The 13,823-nt window shown below is 30.4% G+C and overlaps 1 protein-coding gene across 2 annotated transcripts in view; it reads right to left on the reverse strand.

Annotated features, from left to right (window-relative positions):
- Positions 1-6,789: 6,789 nt before the first annotated feature.
- Positions 6,790-13,823, reverse strand: part of LOC107437861 (epidermal growth factor-like protein 8) — a 39,185-nt gene continuing 32,151 nt past the window's right edge. For both annotated transcript variants that reach the window (XM_016049988.3, XM_016049989.4), the window contains 4 exons: positions 10,622-10,747; positions 10,291-10,373; positions 8,029-8,161; positions 6,790-7,097 (listed from right to left, as the gene is read on the reverse strand). In XM_016049988.3, coding sequence (XP_015905474.2) covers positions 7,051-7,097; positions 8,029-8,161; positions 10,291-10,373; positions 10,622-10,747 — 389 coding nt within the window. In that variant the 3' untranslated portion in view covers positions 6,790-7,050. The remainder of the gene's footprint in view (positions 7,098-8,028; positions 8,162-10,290; positions 10,374-10,621; positions 10,748-13,823) is intronic.

Here is a 13,823-nt window from a genome sequence, read left to right on the forward strand (position 1 = left end):
TGCATATGTTCCTCCTTTACAAAGAAATATTCTCTTTAAAATTATAACTGGAATCACTCTCGTTGATCTGAGTTCGTAACTACAAAAAACGTAAGAATTTTGATTCAAGTAAACTTTTAGAAAGTCTTATAGCATATAAGAAAATATCTTATAATTTAGGTTTAGTGGATATTGTTTCAAAGTCAAAATGAGAAAAAATACCTACAATAAGCAACAAAAAAAAGAGAAAAAAAGCTTATCAATTAAAATTTATCATAAGTAAATTAAGTTGAATCATTCAATTTTATTTTATGAAATAAATTTTTTCGCATTTATGAGTTTACTTTTCTTTCTTCAAACTACAGATTTTTGTTGTTGTAAAAATTGAGATTCATACCATTATTTAAGGCTCAGGCCTCAGGAGGTTAAACACGGTTCCGTTTAGTTTTTTTCCACTCGAATTGGAACCGGTTCAACTTTAATAAGGTAGCCGTTAATTTGCATTTCATTATGGTTAAATGTACCAATATTACGAATCAACGTTGAATTAATTTTTCTGAGAGTGTAGACCACCAGTCTCTTGAAAAAATAAAATCAGTTTCATGTCGCGAACTGGTGCGAATTTCGATGAAATGTCAAATATTCATTCTAAATCCTTTTTTTTTCCTTCTTAAAATTCTTTTGAATTTTTTTCTTCATTTTTTTTTCTATCACGTTTCTATCACACTCTCTGGCTTCTGACATAGTATTTTTTTATTATTATTATTATTTTCGATTTTTTATTATTATTATTATCATTCATACTATAAACGAAGTTCGAATAATATACCATTCTTAAGAATATTATGAAGGATCGGTTGAAAATGCATTTCTGCAAACAATATGCTATTTTCCCAGCTGCTGTGAGTTTGTAAAAGTTATTTAAGACTTATAGGTCAAATTTAGGCTAACGATAGCCAGTGTTTTTTATGCTAATTCTGAAAATGCCGCAACACATCAATATTATAAGAAGAACTACAATTTTGGGAAAATTAAACGCTTATAATCTTATTAATATATTTTTTAAATAATTAAAATGATAATTCATACATATGAGCCGAGATGGCTCAAGCGATTGAGCGTTCGCCTTCCATTGAGGTGATTCGGGTTCGAATCCCAGAGATGGCTGGCGATACGAATTCCGAACAGGCTTGCACTGACCACAGTGCTGACGTAAAATATCCTCAGGGGTAGACGGATCATTTGTTGGAGTCTCCTTGCAGTCAGGCTATCAGTGGGAGATTTTCACGGTTTTCCTCCCCATGTAACGCAAATGCTGGTTAGTTCGACCAAAAAGTCAACATGAAGGCAAATTTCTCCCAAAACTTGATTCAGGAGGTCCCTTGTCTTCTGAATCGGGTTCAAAATTACAAGGTTACGGAGTTGAGCATTAGTATTACGTGAACCCAAAAAATTAAGTTGGGTGTTCAGCGACGGTTTTAAAATTCATTCATAAATTATCTGAGCTCATAAATATTTGCAAAAATTAAAAATGGGTAAGTTTTGGGACTGGGAGTTTTTGGAGCTTGCTTCAAGATGTTCTATGACAAATAAGTTCAAAGATGACAAATAAGTTTGATCAGTTTTTGTTAGAAAAGAATGGAATTAAAAGCAAACGATTTTGCGCTGAATTAAAATATTTTGAAGAATAACTTCTCATTTTAATACAAAATACTTTTAAACGTTACACCGATAATATTTTTTACTGTAACTTTTTTCGCTTAAAGAAAAACATACATTAAATTCATTTAAATAAAAACAAATATAGATGTATAAGTTCAGAGTATGATTGATACATTTAAGTCAGAACGATCAAACTAGATTCAGTAAGAACGTTCCCTAAATTTTAAATGGTATTTTATTATTTTTTAAGCTTATATATTTTTTGTAGTTTGTTTTCGGATAAGAATTATTTAAATTATTAATAAATTATTATAAGATAAAAAATAATGACGTCACATGAAAACTATGAACTAGATCGTCCGAAGAGCTGGAGTCTACAGAAAAGGGATATGGCGACCGGGCCCCCTATTTTAGTAGACAAGACCATCGCATATGTATTAGTCAATCATACATTCTAGCGGGAATCTTTCTCATTCAAATTTACTTTTGTTTATTTCTCTTGTTCTTTTGAATGTATTACTTACAAGATTTTGAATAGAATTTATTCTCCTTCAAATTGTTCTCAGTCAGAGAAAAAAAGAAATTGCGATATCATATACCTTTTCTTAGATATCGCTATTTCCTAATCTTATTAATTGCGTCTTTCATTTACATTAAACATTCCTTTGAAATCTCCACAAACGCTTGAGTTCACACAAAAAAAAGTGGGAAATAACATTGCTGTCTGTGGTGTGTGTTTGAAGCTTTTCATATTAAAGTTTTAATCTGGGAAAACACCAGTTCAACGAATGTTAACGAAGCATATCCTCGTTTACTTAATGAGCTGTTTGTGTTTCTGTCAAAAAGATAGATTTAACTTTGGTTGAAAAGGATATAATTTGTATTATAATGCAACATACGCAAATTAGTTTCAGAAGGGTGGAAAGCTTTAAGTCCGTGTCGAATGAAAGAAATTAAAACAATTAGAAAAATACTTGTATGTATTATATTTGGAGAAAAAAAATTAGGTATGAAAAAATTATTAAATAATTTATTAGTTTATCACTTTTATTTGAAATGAAATTTAATAATGGGTATTTCCATGCGTAATTCACCTTGGGAAAAAGAAAAATTTTAATCTTAAAGTGAAACCTGGAAATTTCACAAATGAGTCATTTTGCGTGTGACTCAATCTATTAAAAAGCGTAATTTTAATCTTAAAATTAAATGGAAATTTAACATGACAATTATTCCATACATGACTAACATTATAGAAAAACAAAATTTTCCTCTTAAAATAACATTTTTTTAACAGCAGGCACTGAACTTTCGTTCATTTGCCTTGGAAGATGCCGAAAGTGGCACATGTGAACCTTAGTCACCGAAGTGAGCAACATTACCCACGCCACACTGCCATAGATACCTGTTCAGAGGGTGAACCACATTCACACATCAAACACGACAGAGGACATAGAGAGAAATATCTACACACCGAGCGAGCCCGCACCACTTGCTCATGGCTTCACAGTCAGGTGCGCTAACCGTTCGGCCACCTGGTCGGTCTAAAAATGACATGAAGACATGCGTAAAGTAAAATGTAACACACTGCAAACTTATTTAGTTTTCAGACTATATCACTTTGTTGCTGCATTAGTTGTTATTTTTAAAACATTTGTTGGTTGTCTCAATTAGCAACACCATCTGTGAAAGAACTTGGTTATTAACTCTGAAACTTAGTGAAAATAAAATTTCTTTTCCTAAGCAGAATACAGAAAACCGTAAATTTCTTTTTCTTTTAAATTTGATTTTTTCTAATCGTCGATTATTTTAAGTGACATCAAATTTAATTTGCACTCATAGCAAAGCTAAACTTAGTTTTTATACATACTGCGCATTCTATGTGGGCCTAGTAAAACATTTTGTGATTCAAATTAACGTAAATAATCTGTAAAAAGATAAAATATATCTACTTTGAATTGAATCACAATATCAATCATTAAGTCGAATCACTATTATTGTTTTAATTTGCTACAAATCAAACATTAGCAATAAAATAAATGTTGCTTTAACATTTATTTTATTCTTCGGGTGCATTCGGGCTTCGGGTTCATTTATTTTATTCTTGGGGGTTTTTTTCTTCGAATTTTCGACCCAAAAAAAGCATTTTTGTTATTGCTGAAAAGTAATATATGTTCTATCCTAAATTCGGAAATCCCGCAGTGGACTGATCGTTAAGACACGGTTCCCAGCCGATCACCGAAGTCAAGCATCACTGACTGCGGTCAGTGTGCGGGTGGGTGACCACTTGGATCAGTCTGCGTAGGGACCGAGGGTGTGCGGTATTGGTCCTCGTTAAACTGTTCTACCGTAAAGTGCTCGACTTCGCGTGCTGGTCGTCGGGCTACCGAAGCGGGAGTGCCATCCTCTCTGCTGAGGATCAAAATTGTGATGGCATGTCTTCGGATCATCCTCAGGGATGTTTCCCAGACCGTCGCCAATAGCCCATTGTGCAGCTCTAGTGCGACGTTAATGAACAAATCAATCAATCAATCAAATTCGGAAATACAATATATTTTTATCAGCAAGCATTTTTTGCTTGACCTATTGTTGGTGTCCCGTCCACTGATCTCCAGTTTTCCTTGCAATGTACCCGAGTTTTATTTTTAAAAAATACACTCTGGTAACATGTTTATTAACTTTATGGCATTTAGGTTGTTTGACATAAATATCTGCATAAAATAATTCTTAAAATTTCGTAAAAAATATTTTGGAAAATAATTTTCGAACCTTACCGTTAAAATAGCTATACACAATTAATCTTGGACATCTGAGCGTAAAAATCACATTTATCACAAAACTGAAATAATCTAATACAGANGGTTGTGTTATTCCTACTAAATTTAACCCATGAACGGCATTTTCTGCGAGCCTAACTTCAAGCCACAAATAAACAAACGAAGTGTTTGATCGTTTAAATAGCTGCTCGCCAGATTTTATTGCATTATAAAGAAAAGTAATTGATATTCGATTTTTGATTAACAATTGATTTATGTGGATAGTGGCATAGAATTTAGCATTGCGTCATGGTAAATGTTATTCCTACTAAGTGGAAGTAGTTGTGTTTTTTTTATATTATACCCAATTATGCAATTTTTCTCTTCGTTCCATTGAATGTGACGCCGACCATACGGGCACTAAAACGCCGCACGCATGAGATGCAATGCCGACAGAGAAGGGTTTAAATTACTCAAAACTTGTAAAAACATCAATTTTTTAAAAAAAATTTAAACTGTTTAAAAATATATTTATTTTCTTTGTTACTTTATAAAACTTTGTTTTGAAAACATTTTCGAATGAAAATTATTACCTTTTAGTGCTGAGATTTATCACGATCAAACAATGTTACGTAATTGCATGCATAAATTTCTAGTTTTTATTGTTTTTCTATCAATAGAGTCTATAAATCAGACAATATTCTCATGGTGTTTTAGTAATATCAGCTCTCATTATGAATGAAATTTACCAATATTAAACAATGCTAAGTAACTGCATATACAAGTTTTTAATTTTTATTGTGTTTTAATCATTGGAATCTGTAACTCAGATAATATACACTTCATGCTCTGTAATAAAACTAAACTCAGTGGCGCGACAGCCCATGGAGGGCCAAGGCCTACTGTGCCCATCTCAGTTTTCTTAACCTTGGGTTCTGGGATGCAGGAGCAGATGTTCCGGTTAGGTGGTCAGCCTAACGCGGAACCCCCAGTGTTTAGTTCCCAAGCAAGCTTGGTACTCATTTATCGACCCACTGAAGGGATGAAAGGCTGAGTCAACCTTGCCCGGCCCGAGGATCGTGTTCTGTAATATCACCTCTTATTATATTTTCAGAATCCTTTTTAAAAACATGGTTTAAAAAGTGCCCAGGGGAAGGATAACAAATAAACGTATAACAAAAAAAAAATAATAAAAAAAAGAACGCTATCACGCTTAAATTTATTTAATATTGACAACAAGTAATAACTTAATTCAATTAATAATTCAATTAATAACTTAATTAACAAGTAACTACAATTCAAAATCTGGTTGACCATTGGTGGAAACAGAGAGGCGTTGAAAAACAATAACAGTAAAAGATATCTGTTGAAAAACAATAACGACAATTCGCATTAGAAGGTTGTATTTTTGTCACTGCGTGATAAAGGTGCACTTTATTTAAGTCTGCTGCGGGATTAAGAAAATAACTGAAGAATTTTTCTTTTGTAAGAAAGAAGGTAACTTGGTCGGTGGTCACCCACATATGTTTGCTTTCGCTTTATAAAAATAAAGGATTAAGGCGATAAATATTGTAGGAAGTATATGTTCGTAGGATATTAGCTTTTATCCTTTCTGAATTGATCACCAAAATAATTCAGATAATAATAAAAATATCATAAATTTTCGTACAATATTGTTTACTGAAAAGTTTAAAAAAAATGAGCTTCCCTTAAATATCAGAGAGCTAGTAAATATTTACTCATTATAAACATTTAATTCCATTTACAGTTACTAATTATTAGCATTTTGATGGTGACTTGAAAATTAGTCGTTATGACGAATTTCTCGAAAAATGTCGCTCTCGTTATATTAAGAATTAGAATGAGTTGTGCTGCCATCTATCTGTGGAGTTATGAGTAAAGACATACTTTCATCCTTCCGGTGCTCTCTTGTCCGATGAAAAGTGCACTTTTCCGACTTAATTCGTAAAAGGTCAATGGTTGGTGCCGTTAGAACAAACAAAAACAGAATTGAAAACATCAAGTTTCAACTAACAATCAAATAGATTTTGATTTTTTTTTCTCCCACCTTCCTCAATAGCGTTCCCATTTTTTCTCGCTTAAATATTAATCTACGACCCTTCATGTGTAAAATTTTTTTTTAATTTCATTCTTTGTTTCTATATTATATAGATTAAAGGCAATGATTATTGAATACCGTGTTCACAGAATATAATTACAAAAAATTTATCAGTGGAATAATAATTAAAAAAATTCTTCTTCGATTAGTTTTCATAAATATATACATACCACATAAATTTTAACCATCGTATTAATTTGTTTCACTTTTCATAACATTCAAAAAAATATCTATGAAACATTCTTGAAATAATGAAAAATAATAAAACACATTAAATTATTGTTAATACAAACAAGCTTTATTAGTCTTTAATAAATAAATAAATAAAACAAGGAAATTAAAAAGATATTTTAAAACTTCCAGGTTTACATACATCACATTAAGTGCGTTCATAAAAAAAAAATTTCTTCTCTTCATATCTTTTGTGAAAGATTGTTGAAAGTTCTGCGCTTTTCGATTTACAGTTCACTACCTTCAGAGAAATAGGAAAATATCCTGAGCCTTTTCAACTATTAGTACTACTTCATTCTCTGCTTGTTATTGTGATCGTGGAAATTGAATTTCATCTTTCTTATTACATGTGCCTGTAATAAAATAAAAATACATGTGTTTAGCAAGGAATGGTGGTTGTAATTCTAAATTTTTTTTTTTTTTTTACATTTTTCTCTCTAGAGATCCTCATATAAAATAAAAGTAGTGCATATGAATTTTTCTTCTAGGTCCATTTCTCATGCTGAATGATATAAATTATTAATATTTCAACACAGTACGTTAATAAGTTACAAAAGAAACAACAACAAAAAAATAAAATTCAGTTTTGGAACTTACTACACTAGTGAGTATAGCTGTAACATAGCTCAGAGTAATAGAATTTTCGCAACTATAAATTACAGTGTTTGGAGACAGCAGTTTAAAGTCTCTTTCTTGTAACATTAACTCGGTAAATGTTTAATAAAAACAAAGGAAAGGGTTAGAAAATGAAAGAGAAAAAAATAAAATACAGTATTCATTTCTTATATTACCTGTGTCACATAATCAGCATGATTAAAACATAAGCATGGAATAGTTTGTTTCGCTAAACTGACCGTTTTTAACCTTCATTTCTGGACTGCTTATAGCTCAGTTTGCTTCAGCGTTTGATTGCCAACGGGAGAAAAGAAATTTTATCAGTTATGTGACAATATATGCGTTAGTGTTTTTATAATGTCGATAGAAATATTCTATAAATTAAACCAATATAACTTCTGAACTATTCATTTTATAGACTTAAGTTCAGTCTAATTAAAACATTTGATTGAAAACAATTCATGGAAAAACATAACTTCTTTGCCTTCATAGTATTGTCTGATATGTAAGTAGAAACCAAAGATAGTACTTTTTATGCATAAAAGCTTTATAACAGTTCATCTGATGGTCCCAAGCTTAGATTCATTCAAATCAGCATAAAAAATTAAATTTAGATAAGCTGAAATATTACGCTACACAGGATCTAAAAAAATCCCATATTCTACTTACATTCCTCCAGCCTTTCTTCAAGAATAGCTATTTGTTCGCTGAGAGAATTTATTCTGTCTTCTCGTTGATGGATCGAATCATCCGTCTTCTTGGTGGAAAAATTTCTTCGCCATTCTTCCAGGTCCTCTATTCTCTGAAATGGCGGAAGATACATAAATTTTATGTCCTTTTGAGTAAAATTTAGGGAAAATCTCGATTTAGGGGTGTCTCGATTTAGGGAATAAGCGAAAACTTAGTAATTGTAATTGGTTTATTAAATAGGTAGCGCGATTCCCACATAGAGCAAAGGGAAAAAATTTCTTACTTTTAACTAATGCATACTTGAGCCAAAAATAGATTAAAGAACAGGCAGCACGACTGGATGGGAATTTAAAAGTGTGAAAAAGCGTTTCATTTTGAATAATAAATTAAGAAAAGGATTTACAGAAAAGGAATAACATAAAAAGATTAATTGAAGCTTTTTATGTTACATCCCCCCTCCCCGAAAAATGTTTAATGACCATCTCAAGTTTTTTTTAAAAAGATCATCTATTTGCAAAACTTTCCCTGTGATAGAAGCGCAATCAAAATGAAAAGAATAACAATCGTAATCTCACATTACAATCAATATATAAAAATAGCATGAATTACAAATAGTTTCTCTGACTCTTTGTCAGTTCAGTTTCAAGTTCTTCGTTTGAAGATCTCACTAAAGTTATTCACCACGAAGTAATCTTCTTCATAAAAGCACAATTCCAATAAACTCTTATATCAAGATGAGAAAATTACATAAACATTTTCAAAATGCATATACTCGAAAACATGAAAGATGAAAATATGAAAATACAAGTGATATGAGATATGAAAAGACAAGTTGACACTTTTTGTTAAAGAAAAAGTTTCAATCTGAAGTTTTGACTACAGTATTGTTTATTTTGTTAGAAAATAAAATTTTTTAAAAAAATGACACAGTGGTGGGTATTCTGAAGTTTAAGACTTCAGTATTTTATTCTTATGAAAAAATGACACTGGTAAGTTTGATGTTAATCTTACCTTTTGAGGTTCAATTCTTATTATCCCTATATCATATTTATCTTTAGCAAAAATATCTGAAAAATCTGAAATTGGGATTTTTTTTCATTATCTTGAATTTGCATAATTCCGTCAATATGATTTTGACAATGTTGCGCACCATTATCACATTTAGTCTCAAGAATATTTGAAAAGTCAAGCTTATTTTCAGTTTTGCTATTTAAATCTTTATTTTTAAGTCTATTTTTTGTTTTATTTTTCTTTAAATTCACTTTGTTTACATTTTTATTTTTGTTTACTCTTTTTATGTCCAGAATTTTATTTTCTTTAACATTTTAATTATTTTGTTTTTCTTTTATTTTTATTTTCTTTCTCTTATTTTTCTTTTCTTTCTTTTCTTTTTCTTTTCTTTCTACTTTCTTTATAGGTATTTTTATTGCAAACATTAACCAGGATTTCAGGAAAAAATGTGTAAGGTCAAATTGCTTTTATAATCATAAAAAGAAATCAATCTTCTCAGATTTTGCATTGCAACTTGTTTAACACAGTTACTAATTGAAATCTAAAGCAAGCTTTCGAATTTAATATGGTATTAAGGTAAATCAGTTTTCAAAATTTGGCTGACCTAGCTATTTTCCTTATTTTTATTCTGAAGTGCAAGTTTGGTTAACTTACAAATTACATTTTGTTTGTTTTCATTTATATCTTTTTTTTTTAACTTTCGGACATATAATTTTTCGAAAATATTTGTTGGGATTATATTTGAAGTACTACTTGTGTCATTATTTAACAAGATAGCTTTATTAGTAACAATCGGGTATGTGTTACTTTTATTGTTTTCATTTTTATTTCGAATGCATTTTGAGTGTATCCGGATACTATTCATTGTCAATTTGTGTTTGGTCACTTTCTTGTTTAGGCTGAGTTTGATTCCCAGCCATAAAAGAATTAGGTTTTTTTTTATACAATCTTGGCCCCAATGATAAGCATTAGTTATCCAAGCTTATCACAGTATTAACATGGCTTAGGAAGCAACTCCTGGGATGCCAGGGTGAAATTTCAAATACCACCTGGGTCAAATATTCAAAATATTAATTAGCATATGCAAAGTTAGCCCTTTGCATTTTAGTACTTGATTATACAATCATTGGATAAAAGGCTGGGCAGATGTTTTGTGTTTTATTTTGCACTCTGAAAATATCTAAAGTAAAAATTAAAGTAAATAAAAGTCTTATAAAATAAAATACGTACTTTCTGCATGGCTTCCATTTTTTCCAAAAGGGCTTCAGTGTAATCCATGGTAACTTTGGAATTGTTTGGTGTTGCAATAATTTCTGAAAATGATGTTCTGAATGAATACAAATTAATGGAACGTTACATACAAAAAGAAATTGAACTGAAACTTAAAATTTTAAATTTTCGAAGCTAATGTTTAATTTTTCATAAAGTGTCATGAATCAATAACATAAGTCCCGTCTAAAGTACGTTGTATGCAAAAAATACAAATGCAGATATCAATAATAAAATATATTACATAATCCCATAACAATAAATACTCATTTTAAGAGAAGTTGTTGCTTACTTTTGCAAGATTTTCCATCCGATTGTAATGAAAATCCATCTTTGCATATGCATTTATATGATCCTGGTTTGTTGATGCAATCCTGTTCACAAAGATTCAAATCTTCTGTTGAACATTCGTCAATGTCTGAAAATAAAAAAAAAAGAGATTTAATCTCGAATTTTTTTTTTTAATTTTTGAATAGTTTTGATTGAATGGTTTTAATAAAAAATATTTTGATCACATGAATGGTTGTGTATTTTTAACCGTAATATGTTATTCACTCCAATTTTTAATGTTGAATTATACACAAATAAAGTAATAGTAGAAACAGAGCCCGATTTATCAGAAGGCCTGAGAGGCCCACGCCTAAGGACCCCACACTTCTGGGATCACCCTAAATGTCACAAATATTATTTTTCGTTTTTCTTTTGTGTGTTTTTATTTTTTATTTATTCTTTTATGAATTATTTATTAGAATTATGATTTAAAAATTCAAATAAATATAAGCTCAAATTTACTAATACATCGCAATTTACTTGTGCAGTGAGTAATTTAAAAGCAGTTTAACTAAACAACATGTAAGTTTAGTTTCATGTAACTACCAGGGAGCCCTTGACAGTTCTGCGTCTAGGTCCCCCACATTTCTAGATCAGGTCCGATTTATCAGAAGGCTTCTATAAAATCGCTTCTAAAATTAGCCCCCCTAAAAATGGAAATAATACAAAAAGAAAGGAAAAAAATACTTCTACGCAAAATGATAACACAAACTTGTAGGGATGAATTATGAAACAGAAACATACTTAATATTGCATCATTAAATTCTGAGTTAACAAGCTTTTGAATGCGCAAACCGGGTCCCCAACCACGAAATGTTTAGATTAAGGGCCTCAGTGGAGAAGCCATATTATAGTAGTAGGGGGGAGTGGGGTCAATTGTAACATTTTTTACTTAACTAGTTTTAACTAACAAAAAATCCAATATATTATTAGTATTAATTGACAGACGAGTAAAGTAGACTATCCTCTACTAGAAAAAAAATAAATATCTGATTTTAAATATTATTATATTAGTTATTAACAATTTTTGACAGTCGTGCAGTTGTTACAATTGTCCCCACTTACGGGGTCAATTGTAACAGTTCATAAATTCAACTAAAACATAGTTAATTATACATATTATCATAGTTGTGATATATTTTTTTATTGATCAAAATAGTAGTGATATTTTAGGAGTAAAAATAATAATGAGCAGAGACCTAAAGGGTTAAACTTTTAACTTTAAGGGGTTAAAAATTTTAATTTATGCTGTGAAAGGTGACAAATAAAATAATGCACATGCAACATAATATAAATGATATAGGAAACTATTGGTGGTTCTTAAAGAGTTAAGTAATGGTTTGTAAACATAAGATTATTTATTTTCAGCTGTTACAATCGTCCCTTTACTTATTGTTACAATTGTCCCCAAGACGCCATTTCAGCTTCATTTGTTAAAAACAATGCTAGTTAATTAGCAAAACTAATCTTTTTTTTATTGAAATGTTAATTAAGGTGTCCACTTACATATTCGGTTACTAATTTTTATTTGTTTAAACAAAATTACTTTGTTACAATATAATATTCTAATACCAAAAAAAGTACTTGCGTGGCGTGAAAATATCTTTTGTGATGTAACTCTTTCAAAAGTACATAAAAATGGTTGCCATCAGGGGTGTACATGTAGATTTATTAAATACACCTTGTGCGCCACCTAGGAACCAAATCTAGAACCCGACACTCGAAATTTTTGCTCTGTTACAATCGTACCCTGTTACAATTGACCCCACTCTCCCCTACTCTACTGCAGAAGAATTATGAGCCGCTAGCACTGATTTTCGTGCTATACCAATTTATAGGAAAGGTACTCACGTCACGTATGAGATCTAACCAATTCTGAAAATACAAATAATACCTACAATCAACCAATTTTTAAAAATTCACATTATTAGGACAATCGTAAGATGTCCTAATAATGTGAAAATTCAGGATTCATGGAGCATATAATCGAAAAAACTATTACAGTATTCTTAAAAAGGGGATATGCTACTATTTGTGTAAATATAGATTAAACAAGAAGATGTGTTATAAAATTATGCGTTTTACATGCGTTATTCTTGACAAACTGAATGAAAATATGAGAAATCGACTACTTTTTTTTAAAAAAGTTTAACAGCATGCATACTCGAATTTATTTAGCGTATTTTAATGATTTGAATCACATAACAGCAGTATCCATACCGGATATTCGAAAAATGAGCTTTGATAGGAAAATCAATGTTCGAAAAAATTAAGACAAAAATGAGAAACGCACGGTTTTCCATGTATTATTTAAAGGAAACAAGATTTATATTCAACAACCTTCGAAAGTAGTAAAGAAATGCATCAACAGATGGCGTTGCTGAGAAGAAAAACTACGAATGCTTCAAAATAATTATCGCTGGCAAAGAAATTGTGTTTATGTCAGAGAACAACATTGCCAGACATTGTTTCAGTTAGAATGGTCTGATACGTAGCAGAAAGCATGGATTAGAAGTTTTTAAGCTGTGTCATCTGTTGTCAAACTACTAATTCCAAAACTCTTTGAGAAAAAATTTTCTTGTTTCCTGAGCAGAACGCAGCAAATCATATGTTTCTATATCGTTCAATTTCTTTTAATTGCTTTCTAAAACTATCTGTCATTTTCGGAGTAGCCGATACTATATGTTTAAATACAGAAAGAATTAAATGATTTATGTCTTTCAAACCTTTGGATAATAATTCATAACTTTTTGAAGTTCTGAAAATATTGAAAAATTCCATAAAGAGAAAACGCAACTTTGTCAATGAGAACTACATATGGGTTTTATAAATTCATAATCTTATAACTCGGTAAGGAAAACTCCGATTTAAACACAATTTGTTGCATATTACTTAATTAAATGCAAATTTTTTAAATATTACAAAAACCAAATAATGGATTTTTGAAGAATTTTTAAGACAAATATACTACAAAAACAAATATACTACTGAGTAATGTAAATGTAGAGTTTATCTTTCAGTATTTTTAAAAGGGATACAGTTATAGGTGACTCAAAAATAACTGATGCGCTGTCATCTAATTATACTGTTCGTTTTTTCTTCTTTTCTTTTTCTCTAGATGAAACTATGTAATTCCATGAACTATGTAATTCTATGCTGCTTGA

Source organism: Parasteatoda tepidariorum, chromosome 4 (genome assembly GCF_043381705.1).
Source record: "Parasteatoda tepidariorum isolate YZ-2023 chromosome 4, CAS_Ptep_4.0, whole genome shotgun sequence".
Taxonomy (NCBI): domain Eukaryota; kingdom Metazoa; phylum Arthropoda; class Arachnida; order Araneae; family Theridiidae; genus Parasteatoda; species Parasteatoda tepidariorum.